The sequence below is a fragment of the Lissotriton vulgaris genome, chromosome 6, assembly GCF_964263255.1.
Source record: "Lissotriton vulgaris chromosome 6, aLisVul1.2, whole genome shotgun sequence".
NCBI lineage: Eukaryota > Metazoa > Chordata > Amphibia > Caudata > Salamandridae > Lissotriton > Lissotriton vulgaris.
Genome location: NC_141694.1, coordinates 1489438489 through 1489459561, shown reverse-complemented (window position 1 = coordinate 1489459561; position 21073 = coordinate 1489438489). Strand labels below are relative to the sequence as shown.

General features: G+C 52.2%; 1 protein-coding gene across 2 annotated transcripts in view; it reads left to right on the top strand.

The window, feature by feature from the left end:
- The window catches only part of PSME4 (proteasome activator subunit 4), a 2155241-nt gene that overhangs the window by 1183820 nt on the left and 950348 nt on the right, over positions 1–21073 (top strand). For both annotated transcript variants that reach the window (XM_086927646.1, XM_086927645.1), the window contains one exon: positions 18239–18308. In XM_086927646.1, coding sequence (XP_086783772.1) covers positions 18239–18308 — 70 coding nt within the window. The remainder of the gene's footprint in view (positions 1–18238; positions 18309–21073) is intronic.

Below are 21073 nucleotides of genomic sequence, written 5' to 3'. Positions count from 1 at the left end.
AAGCCGTGCAGAGAATGTGCAGGCAGATGTCCATCAATGACCCTCATGAAGATTGTTTGTGGTGCCTGTCCTCGGATCATGACGTCAGGACATGTACTTTTTGTAAGCGGATGAATCCGAAGGCTCCTAAAGAAAAGGAGGCCAAGTTGTTCATGGCCAAAGCCAAAAAGAAGAAGAGGGGTCGTAGGAGGTCTCGGACTCAATCGAAGTCACCAACGCCTCATGCTGCGAGGTCATCCAAGAAGCATAAGAAGAGGGGCCCTGGTGCTCGGCGTCGTTCTTCAAAGGATGTGACTCCGAAGTCGGTGTCTCTGAGTCTTAGGCATCATCACGGAAATGAGATCTCTCAGACTTTTTCATCAGGGGTGAGTCTGGCGCTGTGACTCCTCCGGCTCCGAGGAATGTTGCGCCTCCTCCGATGCCGAAAGGCCACCTCTGGCTCCGAAATCACCTTCCCCGCAGCCGGAGCCAAACTTGCTTCCTCCACTGACGACTCCAGAGCCTGTTGATCCGGATCCGGCATATCCTGCATTCCCGACTCTGGGATTGGATCCTTCTCATTTTTAAGGCTAAGTTCAACATGTTTGCGAGTGCTGTGAATCCTACTGGTTCGCCTGCTCGCCCCATGTGTCCGTTAGCCTGCTGGCCCCATGTGTTTGTTAGCCTGCTCGCCCCATGTGTCCGTTAGCCTATTCTCTGGGAGGATTTCTTCCTCCTTTCCCCAAGGCACCATTCATGCCTTTTATGCCTATGTCTCCAGGGAGTTGGCCTCTTCCGACGCTGAGATTATCTACGCCGTTGCAGTCTCTAGAGGTTCGAGTTCCATTAAATGGTTCGACTCTCTGGCGCCGTCTAAATCCTCGGCCGACTTCGACCCCTGTTCTTTTGGATTCTCCTGCGATGCTGGTTCCGAAGTCGCTGGCGCTGTGTCTGGCGCCGCCGAGGCCGCTTCTGATGATGACATCTCAGAGAGAGGCTCAAAGGCTGTTGGAGGAAGAGGAATATTGGGATGAACAGGGAGGGGCTGAAGAAAAAGAGATAGTGGAACCTGACCCTGAATTTTAGTGTTTGCAAGAGGCTAGTGGCCTGGACACCTCCCTTAGTGGGAGTTGACGTCCCTCACCTAAGGGCCTGCTGCCTCCTGAGGTGACGACATTCTAATGCTGTGATCCAAAAGGCTGCTGACCTTTTGGAGTTGCCTCTTCCCAGAGCCGTTTTGAAATCCAACATTCTTACAGAGGTTCTTCATTCGTCAACTTTTGCATCAGAACCATTGCTGCTAAGCATGGGCGGAAAATCCGTTCCGCTCGCGGATTTTGCGGATTTTCGGTAAATTCGCAATCCGCGAACGCTCGCGAATTTACCGAAAATCCGCAAATTCGCACGCAGTGGATTTTTTTTTCTTGGTGATACAATTTTGCGGCGTGCAGTGTAAGTTCGCAATTGCGAACATGTAGGTGCGGCGGGCAGCAACAATCTCGCACTCGCGAAATTACAAAAATTGCAATTCTGCACAAGAAATCCACGAGCAAGCAGCATAGACCTTCTGAAAATGATGATTTTTATGAGAATAACTCCTCAGGTTGACATTTGCCTGCACTTTTTTGGATTTGAGGCCTTTTGACTTTCTTTGGATCACTTTTGGATTAGAAATCAACTTTCACAAGTAAGCTTGTTTGGGGCATTACAGTTGCTGTAATGCTGTTCTGCAGAAAAACGAGTTTTGCTAAACTGAAAGCACTCAGCAGGTGCAAAAATTCAAATTAATCATTAGTAACCATTCCCTGTAGTGCTTCCTGACTGGGGCCCCTCCAGAGTTCAGTTGCTAGTTGCAACAATTGTATGACCCTGCTCCGACCCTCACAGCCGGATCATAGAATCGCTACAAAGGTGATGGCGGTGGTGGCAGCACATCTCTAAAGGTCCAGGATTCCTGTGTTTCCCTCTATGGGTGACTGGCTACTCTATGCAAAGTCACCAGAGATAGTGCTGTATCATTTGCAGGTAACAACCCAGCTGTTGTTCAGCTAGAGTTTTTTGACAAATATAACCAAATCTCACCTGGTGCACTCTCAATGCAACCTAGGGGCAGTACTTGACACTACTGTGTATCATGCCTTCCCTCCTCCGCAGACAATTCACGACATCCAGACTATAATTGCACTTTTTCAGAATGGAGCATCTGTTCCAGTCCTGAAGGTCTTGCGCTGTTCAGGCTGTTTGCTTCCTGCATTCTGTTGGTCAACAATGCACAGTGGCATATGAGGGCCCTCCAGTGGTGCCTCCGCAGGCATTGGTTTCATCACAACATAGATCTCGAGGTGGTGGTTAGAATCACTAGAGACATTCTGGAGCTGGAGGACTTGTGCTTCAGGAAGCTCTCTCTGTGACTCCTGTTCCCTTGCATCCTCACACTCGGGAGTCTCGGTTGTTGGAGTCATATGGCCGCGATGTGTTTGCATCCGCCAGCTCGGGACTTCGGTCCCTCAACACGTTGTGTGTATTTGCTCGGGCTACATTTGCCCTTTGGGACGCTGTTGACCGGCTCCTCCCTTTCTTGCCAGGGATCTCTTGTGCCGATCTGGCCCGCCTAATCAGTGTTGGCCATGATGTGGCACACTTTTCAGTTAGGTCTGCCATGGACACCACAGACACTGCGGGTCGTACTAGGTTCAGGTCGGTTGCCATATGCTGCAAAGCGTAGTTGCGTGATGGTGTTTTCCCAGAGCATGTTCAGGAGCGGCTTAAAGATATACCATTTAATAGGGTCACTCTTTTTGACTCCCTTGCTGATTCAGCGGTCAGGCACCAACTGTATATGTATCTCCAGCCGTGTTGTCTACTTACTCTGGTACAGCTGGTTAAGCTGTGTTTACCTTTCTTTTGAGCCTCTGCCTACGAGCTTGTCTCAAGAGGGACCCTTGTTTTGTAGGGTTGTGCCTTACCCTATGTGGGGTATTTGTTGGCAATCCTATTGCTACTCTTCTTTGCCCAGGAACTATTGGCGCAAGCTGACTCTTCCTACTGTAGGATGTCTCCTCTTGTGAGGTCCATAGTATTGGTTTCCCTCCAAGGTGTACCAATGGTTGTCTATGGTTGGTCCATAATACATTCCTGCCTCCGTAGGGGGTTTTGTCACACTGGCGTGTTCCTACAACCTCGCTGTGCATGTTTTCGCCTGTCTGTTGGTGGACATATGCTGGGGGAGGGGTGTGTGTGTGGGGGGTGTGGGGGGGCAGGTCTGCCCTGGCACGGTCTCCGGTTCCTTGCTTCTTGCAGGACACGGGGTTCGGTTTGTCCCTTCCTGTCCTGTGCATATTCCTAGTTCGCAAGGAGTGGCTCTGATCTATGCCTTTCTGCCTCTGTGCTCCACACCTGATGTTTTTCTGGGTGTGAGTTCTTACTCCTATTATGGCACAGGTGCTTCTTTAGGTAGTATTACCGTGTCTGTTTTCTTCCCGGCGTTCTCCATTTTGGTAGACAGTGTCGGTTTTTGGCGGTGTAGGATTTTGGCGCCAGGCTTCTGTCTGTGCCTTCTTTCTATCCTTTATAGGCAGTCTTGTGGTCTCACGGGAGATCAGGATTCTTCCCCCTCTGGGACATGTTATTTTTTCTGCATTCTTAACTGTTATGCAGCACACCGGTGCTGTGGTGCAGCTTGCATTATTCCCCTATTCGGATTTAGCCACTCCACATATATGTGTCGACATTCCTGTCTCTTGTGTGTATATCGTGGATTTTCCATGCCATTGGGGTGCTCGCATACTAAGTCTTTTTTGCCTTTGTGTCAGACATTCTTGTTTACTCTTTCCTTTGGGATACTGTCCTCTGTGTTCATAGCCTTGCAGGTTATCAGCTCACAGTGGTGCCTTTTCACGCTTTTTGCTGCATGCCTACCTCCTGAGTTTTTGCTCCACTGGTGGCTCCTCTGTCTCTGCTGGTACTAGACTCTGGGCTCGGCCCTACCACTGTTGTCACATGTCCCAGGCAGTACACATTATGGTGTTTTTCTTCCACCCACGGGCCTCATGCTGTGGCTCCGGTTCTTGGGCGGATAGTCTTCCGACTGTCCCCTGTGGCTTCCACTGTGGTGTGTGTTCAGGCGGTATGCTCTACAGTTGTCATAATATTTTGACCATTAGTACTTCGTTCCTCTTGGGTTATAGAGACTGATGCCTGGATCCTTCTTTGAAGGTCTCGCTGCATTATTTCTTACGTTGGCACTGAGCTTTCTAGTTTTGTCTTCCTTTCGTCTTTGTCTGGGTCGGATTTGGTGTCTTTACCATCCCTTGTCATAAGTCTGATGCCTGTTGTTCTGGCACTGCGGTTTCCACAGTTTGTTCGTCAGCAGTTGACGAATATGTTCTCCAGGAACTTTGTGGTTATTTCGCAGACCGTCCTCCCATGGGTATCTATTCTAAGTTAAGGAATCTGCGGCTAGATGTCTCTATCAGATGGAATAGTTACTTAGCTTCGATGACGATATATCTGGTAGAGAGACCGTTTAGCCACAGATTCCTCATCGCCTGCCCATCCTCCCCACTCTGCAAAGACCTTTTCATACGGTGTGTTTCCACCTAGCCTCCCTCTTTCTGGTGGCTTTGGTCTTCCGGAGGTGTGCTCTCACACTTCACTCTGGGGTGTGTTGTTCTACGTGGGGCTTTTGGACTCCCCTCCTTCCTAGTGTTTGGTAGGTGGTGTGCTCCCGCACCTTCCTTTGGCAGCTTTCGAGCCCTTTGGTTCTCCACTCCGTCCATGTTTTAAGGTGGTTCCGGTCGATACTTTTTACTTCCTTCTCATGTTTTTCCTCCTGTGCTACTCACGTGTGGAGTTATTCTGTTGTCGGTTCCCTCCACCGCTCAAGCCTTTACCTCCTCCTTTCTCTGGCAGTCGGTTGGATTGGGTTCTTTTGGTGCTACAGTTCTTCAATCTCTGGAGTGTGTGTGTAGTGAACTTTTGGGTGGTCGTTCGCTTCTAGTGACTTGTCTTGCAACATGTTGCTTCAATAGTGTAGTTCTTTTAATTTCCCTCCTGTGATGACAGGATGTGCCTCGCTTGTCATATCTTTTGTACCGCGGTCGTTGCCCCCTCGAGGTGGGGCACGGCTTGGCAATTTGTTGGGCCCTTGCTCGCAGCAAGTACTCTGTGAGCTCCCTTCAGTCCCTTCGGGTACTGGGTGCTTTTTCAATGATTTTGTTCTTTTTTAACACACACTGTTCCTATGCTATCGCAGTTTTTTGTACGGCTCCGCGTTGGTGCGTGGAAAAGTTTCCTGTAGAAAACGGACGTCAGCACGCCGGGAGGGGCTTATATGGCTTCACTGACGTCACTTCCGTGATGGCATCAGCACGGAGCCAGGCGACGCCACTGTAGGAGAGTAGGGTCTGCAATCCTATGGTGACCCCCGATTTTTGCTTTTTGCTTCACTGGTTTACGACTTTCCCTGGCTGTGGGCCTGCTAATCAGACCCACAGCCTAGCTGTTCTCTCTCTAAATTGACAAGCATGTACCTTAGGTGCATCTACCAATTGGTACTGGGCCACCTTATCAGTCCCTGTACAGCATACCTTAGGTATCCAGGGCATAGGTGTACCCAGGGCCTACCAGGGGCTGAAGCATGTATTATGCCACCCCTGGCTGGCCATCTAAACAGACACAACTGGCTGCACGACAGCTGGGGCAAGGTGACGTAATCACCCTTTGCTTTAGGTATAGTATCTCTATATCTAACCCTAAAATGGACACATATATTCCTATCAGTCACTCCTATGGCAGGCCTTATCAATCCTGAAGGCAGAGTGCTTGGAATTATGTGAGATGGTGCCCTTGCATGAGCTGAGCCCGTTTGCAGCTTGCGGAACCAAGTCCTAATAGCTGTTCCATGATAACGCTATACCATATACTCTTAAGTGCATTATGAACCTCGCGGTCAAATGCTAACTTTGGTATAGCATTATCAAAACATGTCGAGTACGGTGGCATACGAATTGGAATACTACCCCCTCGCCAATTCTGGCGACGGGGGTAGCATTCCACCCTTCTAGAGGGACACGACATGTATGTAACTGTGAACCCCGGTTAAAGTTAACTCGAGCCTCAGCATCACAAAATGGATGCTGCCACCACAGACACAAGTCTGACCTCCTGCTGCTGGGAGTCCTTCCAGCGAGGGAGGCTCGGACAAAGGGTTTCCTGCCTTGGGAGGTGCTAGCACCACCCCAGACAGGATTTTGTGTATTCGGTAGGACAGGGCTGAAAGGAATGAGACATGCCTGGGGCACACAAGGTGTCCCTGTGCATACACCGGTCTGAACCAGTTCCTTGGGCACTCCAGCCCCAGAGCTGGTGCAAGACCGGACAAAGGAAAGGGGGTGTAACCACCCCCCTTCCTGGTCCCACCCAGAGGAGGGACCTAGTCGTAGTGCAGCCCCCTTTAGCAGAATAAAGGTAGGAGCTGGTCCCATTCCAAATTAGATTATCCTGATCAACTTCACAAGAAGAAACTCTGGACCTCGACGTTCTGCTCCACAGAAGACCGAAGGAATCTCCCTTGTGGGCAAGGAGTGTCCACCCTGCATCTGCAGGCACCATCAGCGTACCGCGACTTTTCTTTGTCGTCTTCCTGCAAAGGATCCAGACCTCAGAGTCCGACGAGACCCGGATTCCCAGACCTCTCAAACCTCAACCCACATCTGCAGCAGAACTGAGACCCGTGGGTGCGACGAGACACGTGGGACCGGCCATCTTGAAAGAAGCAGCACTTCGCTCCAGCACGACTTCTGAGGTATCCTCGTCCAAGTGCTTTGGGGACTGAGAAGCCCCGACCCCCAGCAGCTCCTGCATCGAAGATCAGCCCTCCAGCATCCACGAGTTCTGCGTGGAGCCCTTCTGCCTGTTTGCTGCTCGACGCGTTGTCTGGTCACTTGCCGGCTGGCTAGTGACCTCCTAGACGACGAACACCGTCAACTTTGCTGCTGGTCTGGTTGCTCCAGACTGGCCCTTGCTCCCTTCCAAAAGAGGAGCACCCCGGACCCTCCTGGTCCACTCCAGACACCGTTTCCACTCACCGCATGGGTTGCCTTTGCCAAGGCCTGTTGAACCCGAATCCGGAGACGACACCGCCAACAGCGAGTGCCTGCGTGGGACAGCTCGTGCCTCCATCCTGGTCGTCGAAGAAACCGCCTGGTCCACGTGGCTGCAGAGACAAGCGTCCACCTTCACCTGATCGTGACGACGACATCTGGTTCCACTCCAGTCACTGGCTAGTGACTTTTAACATTGTCCCCTCTGCTTTCAGGTTCTTCTCTTCACCAATCCACCCTTGGATTGCACCGGACATCTTCCTCCTGGTCGCCTGCAGCATCTTTCTTCAAGGCTCCATAGACTTCGACGCGGAAACCCGACACAACTTCGCACCTATGCACCCGCAGCCTGTGGGTGAGGTAACACGAGCATTTCGGTGCTCAAGGGTAGCTTGACTCTCCTAGTGTCCAGTTCCATTGTCGTTTCAGTCCTATCTAGTGAGGAACGTCCGTACTCACCTTTTCTTTAAACTGTACTGTCCATAGACGTTTGTACGCATCTCGCGTGTGAGTTCACACTCTGCACACTCGCTCCATTTGCCTCCTATTACCTACCTCAAGTTAGTATAGCGTGGTCCCAGGGATCCTACAACCTCTGGACAGCTCCATTCCTTTAATTGACTTTCACATTCCACTTACTTAGTATATGGTTTGTCGTGCCCCTAGGGCACCTTTGTAAATCGTGCAACTTAAACGTATTTTTCCTAAGTGTTTGTCATGTGCTTAGCCCTCCGACCTCATAAAGAGTTCAGAGGTGTATGTTAGTTAATAAATATCTGAAAGAAACACGTTAGTATTAGATTCCTTACCTTAGAATATCCCCAGGCGTCAGTCTGGATCCGGAAACTTTTGCGTAGCAGTACCCCTGCGCGTCGGTAGGCGTCGTCTGCAGGCATCCCCTGCGGCTCCGCGTCCGTCGTCGGCGTCGTGCGCTGTGATGACGTCGCTCGAGTATATAGACGCCGCCTCCGCGCGCTGACGTCAGTTCTTCTTTTTTCCGCGCCAGTAAGCGCAGATCCGAAGAGCAGTACTCCGGTCTTTTGACCAACTTGTTGACTTCTAAACTCTTTTTGGTGCCTGGTAGGATGCCCGGTTTCAAGAATTGTGACGGTTGTGACCGCACGATGTCGGTCACGGACCATCACCGACTCTGTCTCCGGTGCCTGGGCCCTGACCACGACGTGGACGCCTGCGTCGACTGTCGGGCTCTCACTAACAAGGCTAGACGGGAGCGGTCCCGCAAGCTGCTTGAGCTCCGGGTGTCGGCCCCGCGTCGGGAGCGGTCCCGGTCCGGCCGGAGGTCCAGGGAGCGTTCGAGGTAGCGGTCGCGGAGCCGCGCCGAGCGCTCCGGAAGTCGGCACCATTCGTCGGGCTCTTCAGGTAAGAAAAAACACAAGAAGTCGGGGCGTCGTCATCGTACCCCCGACTCCCCCCAACGCTCGCGCGACGCGGCCGGGGGTTCGGGTGACCCCAACCCCGCGGCTCCGCGGGAGTCGCCGGCGCGGCCTGCCCCATACCCTCCGGTCCCTGGGCAAGGTGCGACGCCTGAGGAGATTGAGGCGTTCCTCATGGCCATGAGGGCGCTCAGTTCTCCGACGTGGCCTACGGCGCCTTCGGGCCCAGTGCTACCATCTGAGGACCCTAGCGGGTCGGGTGTCCCTGGCTCGACGCCATCGGGTGCTCCGGCCCCGGTGCCGTCGACGGCTCCGACCCCGGCGCCGCAAGGGTCTTCGGGGTCGACGCCGGATGGTCTGCCGACTGCTCCGGCGCCGATTCCATCGGGGTTACCCCCGACGCCGTCCCCGCGCGGCGCCGGTTCTCCTGTGCCGGCTCCGGGCGGCGCCGTCCCCATACCCTCCCCGAATCCGGACGCGGAGTCGGACCGACGTCGCTCGACGCCGGGCTCGACGCCGATGGGGCCTGTGAACCCCGAGGAGCCGGTCTACATCGTTGACTCCGAATATGGAGATGATGAAGAATACGGGGAAGGTTGGGAGGGGTCTGAGGACCCTCTGTCACGTGAGTGCCAGTATGACCCGGACTGGACAGGTGATTTGGGGGAGGCCAGTGGTCTGGACGACTCTCCTAACCCTGGTTTTGTCTCTCCTCCTTCCGTGGCGTCGGAGGAGGGAGCTGCATATTCAGTGGTGCTGATGAGGGCTGCCAAGGCCTTACACCTTGAGCTCCCCGTCGCGGCCGTGAGGCCTAACATCCTCACTGAGGTCTTCAAACCGCAGTCATGCCCACAGGAGCCACTGCTGCCGTTTAACGAAGCCTTGTCAGACGTTCTATTGGGCACGTGGTCCAGGCCCGCTTCAGGTTCACCTGTTGATCGGAACGTGGCCAGGCGCCACCGTCCTTGTCCGGACGACCCCAAGTTCCTGTCCACCCATCCCACCCCCGAGAGTCTGGTGATCCAGGCCTCGACCTCCCAGACCGCATTCCCATCGGCCCCGCCCGACCGGGAATCTAAAAGGTATGACCAGTATGGCAAGAAGGTCTTCTCGTCCCTGAGTTTGGGACTGCGGTCTTGCAACACCGCTTGCCTCTTGGGCCGCTACACCCACTCTGTGTCCGGTCGCGGAACCTCTGCCAGAATGCCCCATGGAGGTGAGGGCAAAACTCGGCAAAGCTGTGGCTGAGGGCCGAGACGCAGCTAAATACTCTATACGGTGTGGTCTTGATACAACCGACTCGCTAGGCAGAGCGATGTCCACGACGGTGGCGATTCGTCGCCACGCCTGGCTGAGATCCGCCAACTTCTCGGCAGATGTCCAGAATACATTGATGGACATGCCGTTCGATGGCTGTCGCCTGTTTGGTGACAAGGCGGACCACACGCTGGAACGCTTCAAGGACTCCAGGGTCACGGCCAAGTCCTTGGGTCTCTCGACCCAGCGTCAGCAAACGGGTTCGTTTCGCTCCTTTCGTGGCCAAGGAAGGGGCGTCCCCACACGTGCTGCCAGCCACGCGCCGCAACAATCCTTTCAACGCGGTGGCGGCCGTGTAAACCGCCGTGGCGGCGGTCGGGGTCAACGGCGGGGTCAGGCCACACCTCCCCCCGCAGCATCTGCCTCCAAGTCCTCCTAGTCCGTGCTTTCGGCCCCATGTGACGCCAGTGGGTGGCAGGGTTCGCCATCACCACGCTCACTGGCGCACGATTACATCGGACAGGTGGGTGCTGCAGCTCGTCCGAAGGGGCTACTCCCTCCCCTTCGAGGCCACTCCTCCAGCCATGCCACCGCAGAACCACCGTGTGTCGGGGGACCACTTGACACTTCTGCAGCAGGAAGTTACGGCCCTCTTGGCCAAGGGGGCCATCGAGCGCGTTCCTGGGCCAGAAGTAGGGCGTGGTTGCTATTCCCACTACTTTCTGGTACCCAAGAAGGACAAGGGGGGGCCTACGTCCTATCTTGGATCTACGGAACGTCAACGGCTTCCTCCGGAAGGAGAAGTTCAAGATGTTGACACTAGCTCAGGTCTTGGCTGCTCTAGACCCGCAAGACTGGATGGTAGCGTTGGACTTGCAGGATGCGTATTTTCACATCCCCGTCCTGCCGGCCCACCGGCGTTACCTGCGGTTCACGGTAGGCCAGGAGCATTTTCAGTTTATCGTGCTCCCCTTCGGCCTTACCAGCGCCCCACGGGTGTTCACAAAGGTGATGGCGGTGGTCGCAGCCCATCTGCGCAGGTTAGGGGTTTCGGTCTTCCCCTACCTAGACGACTGGTTGTTGAAGGCGGGCTCGCCCCAGACAGTCGTCCACCACCTTCAGATGACGGCAGACCTCTTGCACGACCTGGGGTTCTCCATCAATGTGCCGAAATCACACCTGTGTCCCTCTCAAAAGCTCCTTTTCATCGGAGCGGTTCTGGACTCAGGTTTATCCTCCGGAACGGCGGGTCCGGGATATACAGGCTTTGATTCCCATCTTTCAGTCGCTATCCCGGGTTTCGGTCAGGTTGACGCTGCGGCTGCTGGGGCTGATGGCTTCCTGCATCCTTCTGGTGCATCACGCCAGGTGGCGGATGCGGGCTCTGCAGTGGGACCTGAAGTTTCAGTGGGCCCAGCATCAGGGCAACTTGTCCGACCACGTCTTGATCTCGGAGGGCACTGCGAGACAACTGCAGTGGTGGCTTACGGACCGCGATTGGGTCAGAGGCAGATCCCTCTCCCTTCTCCAACCGGAGCACGTTGTTGTGACGGACGCGTCCCTCCAGGGCTGGGGTGGCCACTTGGGAGAGGCAGAGATCAGAGGCATCTGGTCTCCGGCGGAGTCCCGGCTCCATATCAACCTGTTGGAGCTACGGGCGATTTGTCTAGCACTGAAGGCATTCCTCCCCTTTGTCAATGGGAGTGTAGTGCAGGTGTTCACAGACAACACCACCGCCATGTGGTACTGCAACAAACAAGGCGGGGTGGGGTCGTGGACCCTTTGCCAGGAGGCTCTGCGCCTCTGGCAATGGCTGGAACGTCAGGGCGTGACTTTGACGGTTCAACACCTGGCAGGTTCTCTGAACGCCAGGGCGGACGAACTCAGCCGCCGGTGCTCGATGGATCACGAATGGCGTCTGAACTCGGACGTGGCGCAAGGCATCTTTCTGCAATGGGGAGAGCCTTGGTTAGATCTATTCGCCACAGAAGAGAACGCGCAATGTCATCAGTTCTGCGCGTTGGAGTTTCCAAGACGGCACTCGCACGGCGACGCCTTTCGGCGCGAGTGGAGTTGCGGTCTGTTATACGCCTTTCCGCCTATACCCCTTCTGCCCAGAGTGCTGAAGAAGATCAGGCGCGACTGGGCCCAAGTTATCCTTGTGGCTCCGGACTGGGCTCGAAGAAACTGGTATCCCGAGCTACTCAGCATGTCAGTCGGTCCCCCGATCCGCCTGCCCCTTCAGGAGGACCTTCTCTCGCAGCAACAGGGGACGGTCCTGTCCAGTCTCCACCTCCATGCTTGGAGATTGAGCGGCGGCAGTTGAGGCCATTTGACTTGCCTCCTGAAGTCTGTGATGTGATTCTGGCAGCCAGGCGTCCCTCCACAAAGTCGGTATACGCCTGTCGGTGGAACAGATTTGTGGCATGGTGCACAGCAAAGGCTGTGGATCCTCTTTCTGCCCCTCTTTCCGAGGTTCTTCTGTTTCTTCTCTCTCTTGCCCAGCAGGGCTCTGCTCTGGGCACTATCAAGGGCTACCTTTCGGCCCTTTCAGCCTTTCTACGGCTTCCTGATCAGCCTTTTGTTCAAGTCCCCAATTGTTACGAGATTCTTGAAGGGCATCACACACATGTATCCACCTGTTCCGTTTGTGATGCCTCAGTGGGACTTGAACTTGGTTCTGACCTTTTTGATGTGTGCTCCCTTTGAGCCCCTTCATTCTTGTCCTCTCCGTCTCCTGACTTTAAAGACGGCTTTCCTGGTTGCCATCACCTCTGCCAGGAGAGTGAGTGAGCTCCAGGCTCTTTCTGTCCAACCTCCTTTCCTGTCCATTCATCCTGACAAGGTGGTTCTCAGGACTAGGCCTTCTTTCCTGCCCAAAGTAGTTTCTGCTTTTCACATCGGGCAGTCCATCACCCTCCCCTCCTTCTTCCCGCCTCCGCATCCCTCAAAGGATGAAGAGAGGCTCCATCGTCTGGACCCAAAACGTGCGCTTTCATTTTATATGGATCGCACACGCCAGTTCCGGGTGGATGACCAACTGTTTGTTGGCTACGTGGGTGCGAAGAAGGGACGGGCGGTGTGTAAACGAACCATCTCTCGGTGGGTCGTTCTGTGCATCAAAGCGTGCTACTCTTTGGCTCGGAAGGAGCCTCCTGTTGGGCTGAGGGCCCAATTCCACTCGGGCCACGGCGGCTACTACTGCCCTGGGCCGGGGTGTCCCTTTGCAGGACATTTGCCAGGCGGCTACGTGGGCCTCGCTGCACACCTTTGCGAGGCACTACTGCCTGGACAGTCAAGTCCGGAGGGATGGCTTCTTTGGCCGTTCTGTCCTCCAGGACTTTCTGGTGTAGGAATGTATTGGTTCGCAGACCCACCACCGGGGTTGGTATTGCTGGGGTATCTATTCTAAGATAAGGAATCTAACACTAACGTGTTTCTTTCAGATGAACAAGTTACTTACCTTCGGTAACGATATATCTGTAAGAAACATTAGTTAGTGTTAGATTCCTTACCGAACCCACCCATCCTCCCCGTTCTGCGAACTGATACCTAGGGTTAAGGACATCCCTTTCAGGGCCCTACTTTCAAATGGCACCAGTGTTGGTTCTCTCATGGCTCTGCGTTTTCTGGCGCGGAAAAGCTGTGTACAAAGAACTGACGTCAGCGCGCGGAGGCGGCGTCTATATACTCCAGCGACGTCATCACGGCGCACGACGCCGACGACGGACGCGGAGCCGCAGGGGACGCCTGCAGACGACGCCTACCGACGCGCAGGGGTACTGCTACGCAAAAGTTTCCGGATCCAGACTGACGCCTGGGGATATTCTAAGGTAAGGAATCTAACACTAACTAATGTTTCTTACAGATATATCGTTACCGAAGGTAAGTAACTTGTTCAACTGTTTATTTTCATAACAACCTGTGTGGTGTCCTTTTCATTTGGTATTCAAAGGTTATATGTGGTAAAACAGCTGGCTTCACATGCCATAACGAGTTTAGCCTAAAGACTGCTTTTGTCCACGCTACTAGGATAGCTGGTCTATAAGGTTGACTTACAACCAATCACCATAAGGGTTGTTTGGACTTATACAAGGTGATCACTAGAACTAGTGAGCATCATATATCAGGCCAACTTCTCACAGCCACCTCCCGGGGTGCAGAGGTATTGATGGGGGAAAAAAGATTTTCCGGATCCAGTCTGACACCTCCAGGGATTATTTTAAGTTAAGGAATCTGCGACTAGACTGTGTCTCTACCAGATATATCGTTACCGAAAGTAAGTAACTCTTTCATTAAGGGTCTCACTAATAGGTTTACTACCACTCTTTTTATTATGACTCAGTGGGATTTGAATTTGGTTCTCACATTTGTGATGGGTTCACCCTTTGAAACTTTGCATAGCTGTCCTTTAAGGTTTCTATCGTTTAAAACTGTATTTTTAGTGGCTATCACATCTGCTAAGAGGGTAAGCGAGTTGCAAGGTCTTTAGTTCCAAACCTCATTTTACATCATTTCATGCTGATAAGATGGTTCTTAGGACCAGAGCTGCGTTTCTGCTTAAGGTGGTCACTCCATTCCACTTGGGGCAGTCCATCATCTGTTTTTTACCTTCCCACTCACTCGTCTAAGGAAGATGAGAAACTTCATTGCCTAGATCCCAAGAGTTCAGTGAATTTCTACTTCCGATAGAACCAAGGCTGGATGATCTGCTGTTTGTTGTATATGTGGCCAAGATGAAGGGCAAAGCTGTCCACAAAAGAACGCTGTCCAGGTAGATAATCGTGTGCATCAAGATGTGCTACGTTTTGGCCAAAAAGGAGCCTCTTGAAGGTATTCGTGCTCATTCTCCCAGAGCTTAGTCGCCTTCTTAAACTTTGGCTAGAGGGGTTCCTGTGGTTGACATCTGCAAAGCAGCAACTTGGGCCTCCCTCCATACTTTTGCAAAGCACTATTGTTTGGATTCGGAAGTGAGAAGGGACGGCCATTTTCCTCATTCTGTGTTACAGGATTTTTAGGTATAGGCAGGCAGGCACCCTCCTCCGAGTGCAGGACTGCTTGGGGATTCAATTCAAAAGGTGAGTAATCCACAGGCAGATGTACTCCCTCCCCTTCGAGACGACTCCTCAAGTCATGCCACCGCTACACCACCGCGTATCGGTGGATCACTTGCGGCTCCTGCAGGAGGAAGTTTCGGCCCTCTTGGCCAAGGGGGCCATCGAGCGCGTTCCTGGGCCAGAAGTAGGACGTGGTTGCTACTCCCACTACTTTCTGGTACCCAAGAAGGGCAAAGGGGGCCTACGCCCTATCTTGGATGTATGGAACGTCAACGGCTTCCTCCGGAAGGAGAAGTTCAAAATGCTGACACTGGCTCAGGTCTTAGCTGCCCTAGACCGAGGAGACTGGATGGTAGCGTTGGACTTGCAGGACGCGTATTTCCACATCCCGGTCCTGCCAGCCCATCGGCGTTACCTGCGGTTCACGGTAGGCCACGAGCACTTTCAGTTTACCGTGCTCCCCTTCGGCCTTACCAGCGCCCCACAGGTGTTCACGAAGGTGATAGCGGTGGTCGCAGCTCATCTGCGCAGGTTAGGGGTCTCAGTCTTCCCCTACCTCGACGACTGGTTGTTGAAGGCGGGCTCGCCCCAGACAGTCGTCAGCCACCTCCAGACTATGGCGGATCTCCTGCACCAGCTGGGGTTCTCCATCAATGTGCCGAAGTCACACCTGTGTCCCTCTCAGAAGCTCCTTTTCATCGGAGCGGATCTCGACGCAGTTTCGGGTTTACCCACCCAAACAGCGGGTTCGGGATATACAGGCTCTGATTCCAATCTTCCAGCCTTTATCCCAGGTTTCGGTCAGGTTGACGCTGCGGCTTCTGGGGCTGATGGCCTCCTGCATCCTTCTGGTGCATCACGCACGGTGGCGGATGTGGGCTCTGCAGTGGGACCTGAAGTTTCAGTGGGCCCAGCATCAGGTCAACCTGTCCGACCATGTCCTGATCTCGGAGGGCACTGCGAGACAGCTGCAGTGGTGGCTCACGAACCGCGATTGGGTCATCGGCAGATCCCTATCCCTTCCCCAACCGGAGCACGTAATTGTGACGGACGCGTCCCTCCAGGGCTGGGGACGCCACATGGGAGAGGCGGAGATCAGAGGCCTCTGGTCTCCGGCGGAGTCCCGACTCCATATCAACCCTTTGGAGCTGCGGGCGATTCGTCTAGCACTGAAGGCATTCCTCCCGTCTGTCCGAGGGAGTGTAGTGCAGGTGTTCACGGACAACACCACCGCCATGTTGTACTGCAACAAACAGGGCGGGGTGGGGTCGTGGACCCTCTGCCAGGAGGCTCTGCCCCTCTGGCAATGGCTGGAACATCAGGGCGTGACTCTGGTGGTTCAACACCTGGCAGGTTCTCTGAACGCCAGGGCGGACGAACTCAGCCGCCGGTGCACGAATGGCGTCTGAACTCGGACGTGGCGCATGGTCTCTTTCTGAAGTGGGGAGAGCCTTGGTTAGATCTATTCGCCACCGAAGAGAACGCGCAATGTCATCAGTTCTGCGCGTTGGATTTTCCAAGGTGGTACTCGCTCGGAGACGATTTTCGTCGCGAGTGGAGTTGCGGTCTGTTGTACGCCTTTCCGCCTATACCACTTCTGCCCAGAGTGCTGGAGAAGATCAAGCGCGACAGGGCACAAGTCATCCTTGTGGCTCCGGACTGGGCACGAAGGTACTGGTATCCCGAGCTACTCAGTATGTCAGTCGATCCCCCGGTTCGTCTGCCTCTTCAGGAGGACCTTCTGTCGCAGCAGCAGGGGACGGTCCTCCACCCGAACCTGTCCAGTCTCCACCTCCATGCTTGGAGATTGAGCGGCGACAGTTGAGGCCATTTGACTTGCCTCCTGAAGTTTGCAACATCGTTCTGGAAGCCAGGCGTCCCTCCACAAAGTCGGTATACGCCTGCAGATGGAACAGATTTGTCGCATGGTGCTCAGCAAAGGCTGTGGATCCCCTTAATGCCCCTCTTTCTGAGGTTCTCCTCTTTCTTCTTTCTCTTGCCCAGCAGGGCTCTGCTCTGGGCACTATCAAGGGCTATCTTTCAGCTCTTTCAGCCTTTCTGAGGCTGCCTAATCAACCTTCTTTGTTCAAGTCTCCCCTATCGTTAATCGATTCCTGAAGGGCATCACACATACGTTCCCTCCTGTTCCCTTTGTGATGCCTCAGTGGGACTTGAACCTGGTTCTTACATTTCTGATGTGCGCTCCCTTTGAGCCACTTCACTACTGTCCTCTTCGCCTTCTCTCCTTGAAGACTGCCTTCCTGGTAGCCATCACCTCTGCCAGGAGAGTGAGTGAGCTCCAGGCTCTATCTTGTAAACCTCCTTTCCTTTCAGTCCATCCGGACAAGGTTGTGTTACGGACAAGGGCCTCCTTCCTACGCAAGGTAGTAACGGCCTTCCACATTGGGCAATCTATCACCTTGCCCACCTTCTTTCCGCCTCCGCATACCTCGAGAGAGGAAGAGAGGTTCCACCGTCTGGACCCAACACGTGCGCTCTCATTTTATTTGAATCGCACACAACAGTTCCGGGTGGATGACCAACTCTTTGTTGGTTACGTGGGCGCTAAGAAAGGGAAAGCGGTGCACAAGCGGACCATCTCGCGGTGGATCATCTTGTGTATCCAGGCGTGTTACTCCTTGGCTAAGAAGGAACCCCCTGTGGGGCTGAGGGCTCATTCCACTCGAGCCATACCAACTACAACTGCCTTGGGCCGAGGTGTGCCCTTGCAGGACATTTGCCAGGCGGCTACGTGGGCCTCGCTGCACACGTTCGCACGACATTATTGGCCGTTCCGTCCTCCAGGACTTTCTGGTGTGATTATTGGTTCGCAGACCCACCACCACGGGGTTGGTATTGCTGGGGTATCTGTTCTAAGGTAAGGAATCTATCACTAACGTGTCTCTTTCAGATGCACAAGTTACTACTTGTGTAACGATATATCTGTAAGAGACATTAGTTAGTGATAGATTCCTTACCGACCCACCCATCCTCCCCGTTCTGCGAACCGATATCTAGGGTTAAGGTCATCCCCTTTCAGGGCCCTAGTTTCATGGCACCAGTGTTGGTTTTTGACATAGCTCTGCGTTTCTGGCACGGAAAAGCTTTGTCTAAGAACTGACGTCAGCACGCGGAGGCTGCGTCTAAGTACTCCGATGACGTCATCACGGCGCCCACGACGCCGACGACGGACGCGGAGCCGCAGACGACGCCTACCGACGCGCAAGGGTACTGCTACGCAAAAGTTTCTGGATCCAGTCTGACGCCTGTGGATATTCTAAGGTAAGGAATCGATCACTAACTAATGTCTCTTACAGATATATCGTTACACAAGTAGTAACTTGTGCTTTAAAAGAAGTGCTTAGATAGCAGTAATCTGTGGAGTGATTGAATCGTGTGGCAACTCAGACTTACAACTACATTACTCACTCTCTCTTTTATTTTATAGAACTATGTGGGTGTATGCTCCTGCTGCAGAACAACCAAAGCTTGGTCGAACTAGAGAAGAAATGTCAGAGGTAACTAGTTAAGATTGTTGATGGTTTATGAAAATGTATATGTTCGAACAGTATGGAGCAGTAGCAGCGTCATAGAGGGTGGGGAGGAAGAGTCAGAGAACTTGCCTTCTCTATTATTAACTGCCATGAATGCAGATGTGAATATGGTTTTGCAGCTTGCCTGAACAATGTTCAATGAAGATTCCCACAAGTTTTCTTCAAAAACGAAGATATGTGTTCTGGGGTTCTTTTTGCAGTCAGACTAGGTCTGATTTGAGAAAAACCTTTTCGTGCCGTGTTTCCCAAACTGTGGGTTGCGACCCACTGGTGGGTCCAGAGCTGATTTTTGGTGGGTCGCAAAACTCCAAGCAATAAATAAAGTTGCCTTTTAATTCTGTATTTATCTTGTCGCATCAGCTGCGCTTCAAAGACAGAAGTCAAATGTCAGGCTGCGTCTTCTGTCAAATTGCTGCTTATTTACTGGCTTTTACAAGCTCCTCTCACTTCACAGTCAGAAAATGAAAAGTGGAAATCTTTGACAATCTTGCTGGGGTTCAAGAAGTGTGTAAGGAAACATTTTAGGGTGTTATGTTTTTGTAACACAGCAAAATGTAAATACTTGCAAATGAACTGTACACATTTAGCAGTTAGGAAAACAAACATGAAGCACGTTTTTTTGTAGTTCTGAAGTGGGATGGAACTCATAAAAAGTGCATTTATTGTCTCTATCCTGACCACACAGTCAAAGACTGTAAAGTATGTTGCACTTTCTCACAGAAGACCCTCAAGGACAGAGCGAGGAAAGACTTTTGTTGTGGCTACAGAGGTTTAAATCTAAAGACAACCCTGTGTCTGAGGGAGAAAGCGATGGTTCTTTTACATCTGGCAGATCACTAAAAAGGGATAGATCCTCTGATAAAGAGCCTTCTAAACAATCTAAAAAGGCCCTTAAGACAACCCACCATGAGATACCTGGTCATTCTAAGAAATATCAGGAGAAATTGCATCATAGACCTTCCTCAAAGGTTCCTTCCGAACCTTCTACGCCATCTGAAAAGCAAATATCTGGCAAAAGGTCTTCTAAATCACTTCAGTCGACAATGGGACCTACTGGAAAAAAACGACTTATCCATCTTTTACTCTGTCAACGATGACACGGTCGACGATGCTCTCGTAGACGACAATGCTGACGTTAACGTCTACATTCACTTCGGTGGCATCGCCATTAATAATAACGTTGTTTTGACGACAACAACAAAGTCGATTCCTCTGTCTCCACCTCCGTCGACGAAGCGTTCTGCTTATCTGTCGTCAACGACAAAAGATCCTGCTCCGTCGACAAAGACATTCATCTCAACGGACAAGCTCTCATTAACGACATCATCGACGACCATCTTTTGTCTGGAAAAACATAGAAATCCTTGTCGAAGTCTAATTTATTATCGATGAAGGTCCAGAAAATGACATCCTAGCACCATTAACACTACTGGTACAACCAGTGTTGATGTGATTCTTCCAGTTCACACATCCCCAAGCAAAGGTTTTGCTTTTCCACCAGCTCTGCTACTGGAGAAAGAGTCTGAAGATGAAATTCTCTTTAGAGCGGCTCATAGCCCTTCAGAATTAAATGTAAAATGGCAGGGCTTTGATGACGAGGATGATACTAGGAAGAAGATTATCAACAATATCCTGAATGTATGCCTCAAGATCCTCAAGAACACTTTGGATTTAGTAACCAATCACCAAGGAATGTTAATGGATTATTATAAACGGACTCTGACGTTTCTGATGGTGATCAAGAGGAAGAAGCGGGTAAGGTCAGGGATCACGCCTTCACAACTAAGGAGTGGGATGATTATCTGATAACTACACCATCTCCCCTGGTTGCACCTCCGGTAGATTCACCTTTGGATGATATTGGAGGTTTCTATACCATCATGGAAAGAGTGACAAAGTGCCTTCTGTTGCCTTTCACTACCAAACAGGCAGACTGTTTTCTTTATAATTACAAAGAACCAATAAAAAAATCGATAAGGGCTATTCCCATTATAGATTTTATATGACAGGAAGGAATACATATAATGAAGATCCCGGACACGGTGATTGCCGTTATGCCCAGGTTAGATTAGAAATACAAGACACCGGATGATGCTCCTGCATGCCTTATCTGACAGCTAAGACCAGATTCTGGTCATCAGTCAAGCAGCCCAGAGATGCCTCAGAAATCCTGCTACCCCTATCACAACACAACGAGATAGTGAAGGGCGTTGCCTGGACACGATTGGGAAACTTTTTTCCAGTATGGCAGCAATAACAGTTAGACCAGCAAATTCTCTAGCAATTCTAGGGAGATTTGTCAGGCAAATTATTTTTTGATATGGCGTAATATATCAATCTCCTGTCGGAGGTTTCGAAACCTGACTCCAGTAAGATTCTCCTAGAAGGCGAATGAGCTTCGTCTGAGATTATCGACTGCGCCGTCGATATATCTTCAGCAGGTGTCCGACAGATGGCTGGAGCAGCTGTCCTTCACAGGCAGAACTAGCTAAAAGTGACAAGATTCAGACCAGAAGTCCAGATGAAGATCCTGGACATGCCCTATGACGGGAAAGCATTGTTCGGAAAACACATTGATGAAGTTCTGCAAACCATTAAGGCAGATCGTGACACAGCCAAGTCCCTGGGATAATTGCAATTTCACAAACAACCCTTTCGAGGAGCCAGAGGAAAAAGTTCCTACAAGAGTACAGGGGAGGATTTCAGAATTATAGGCAACAACATCAGCC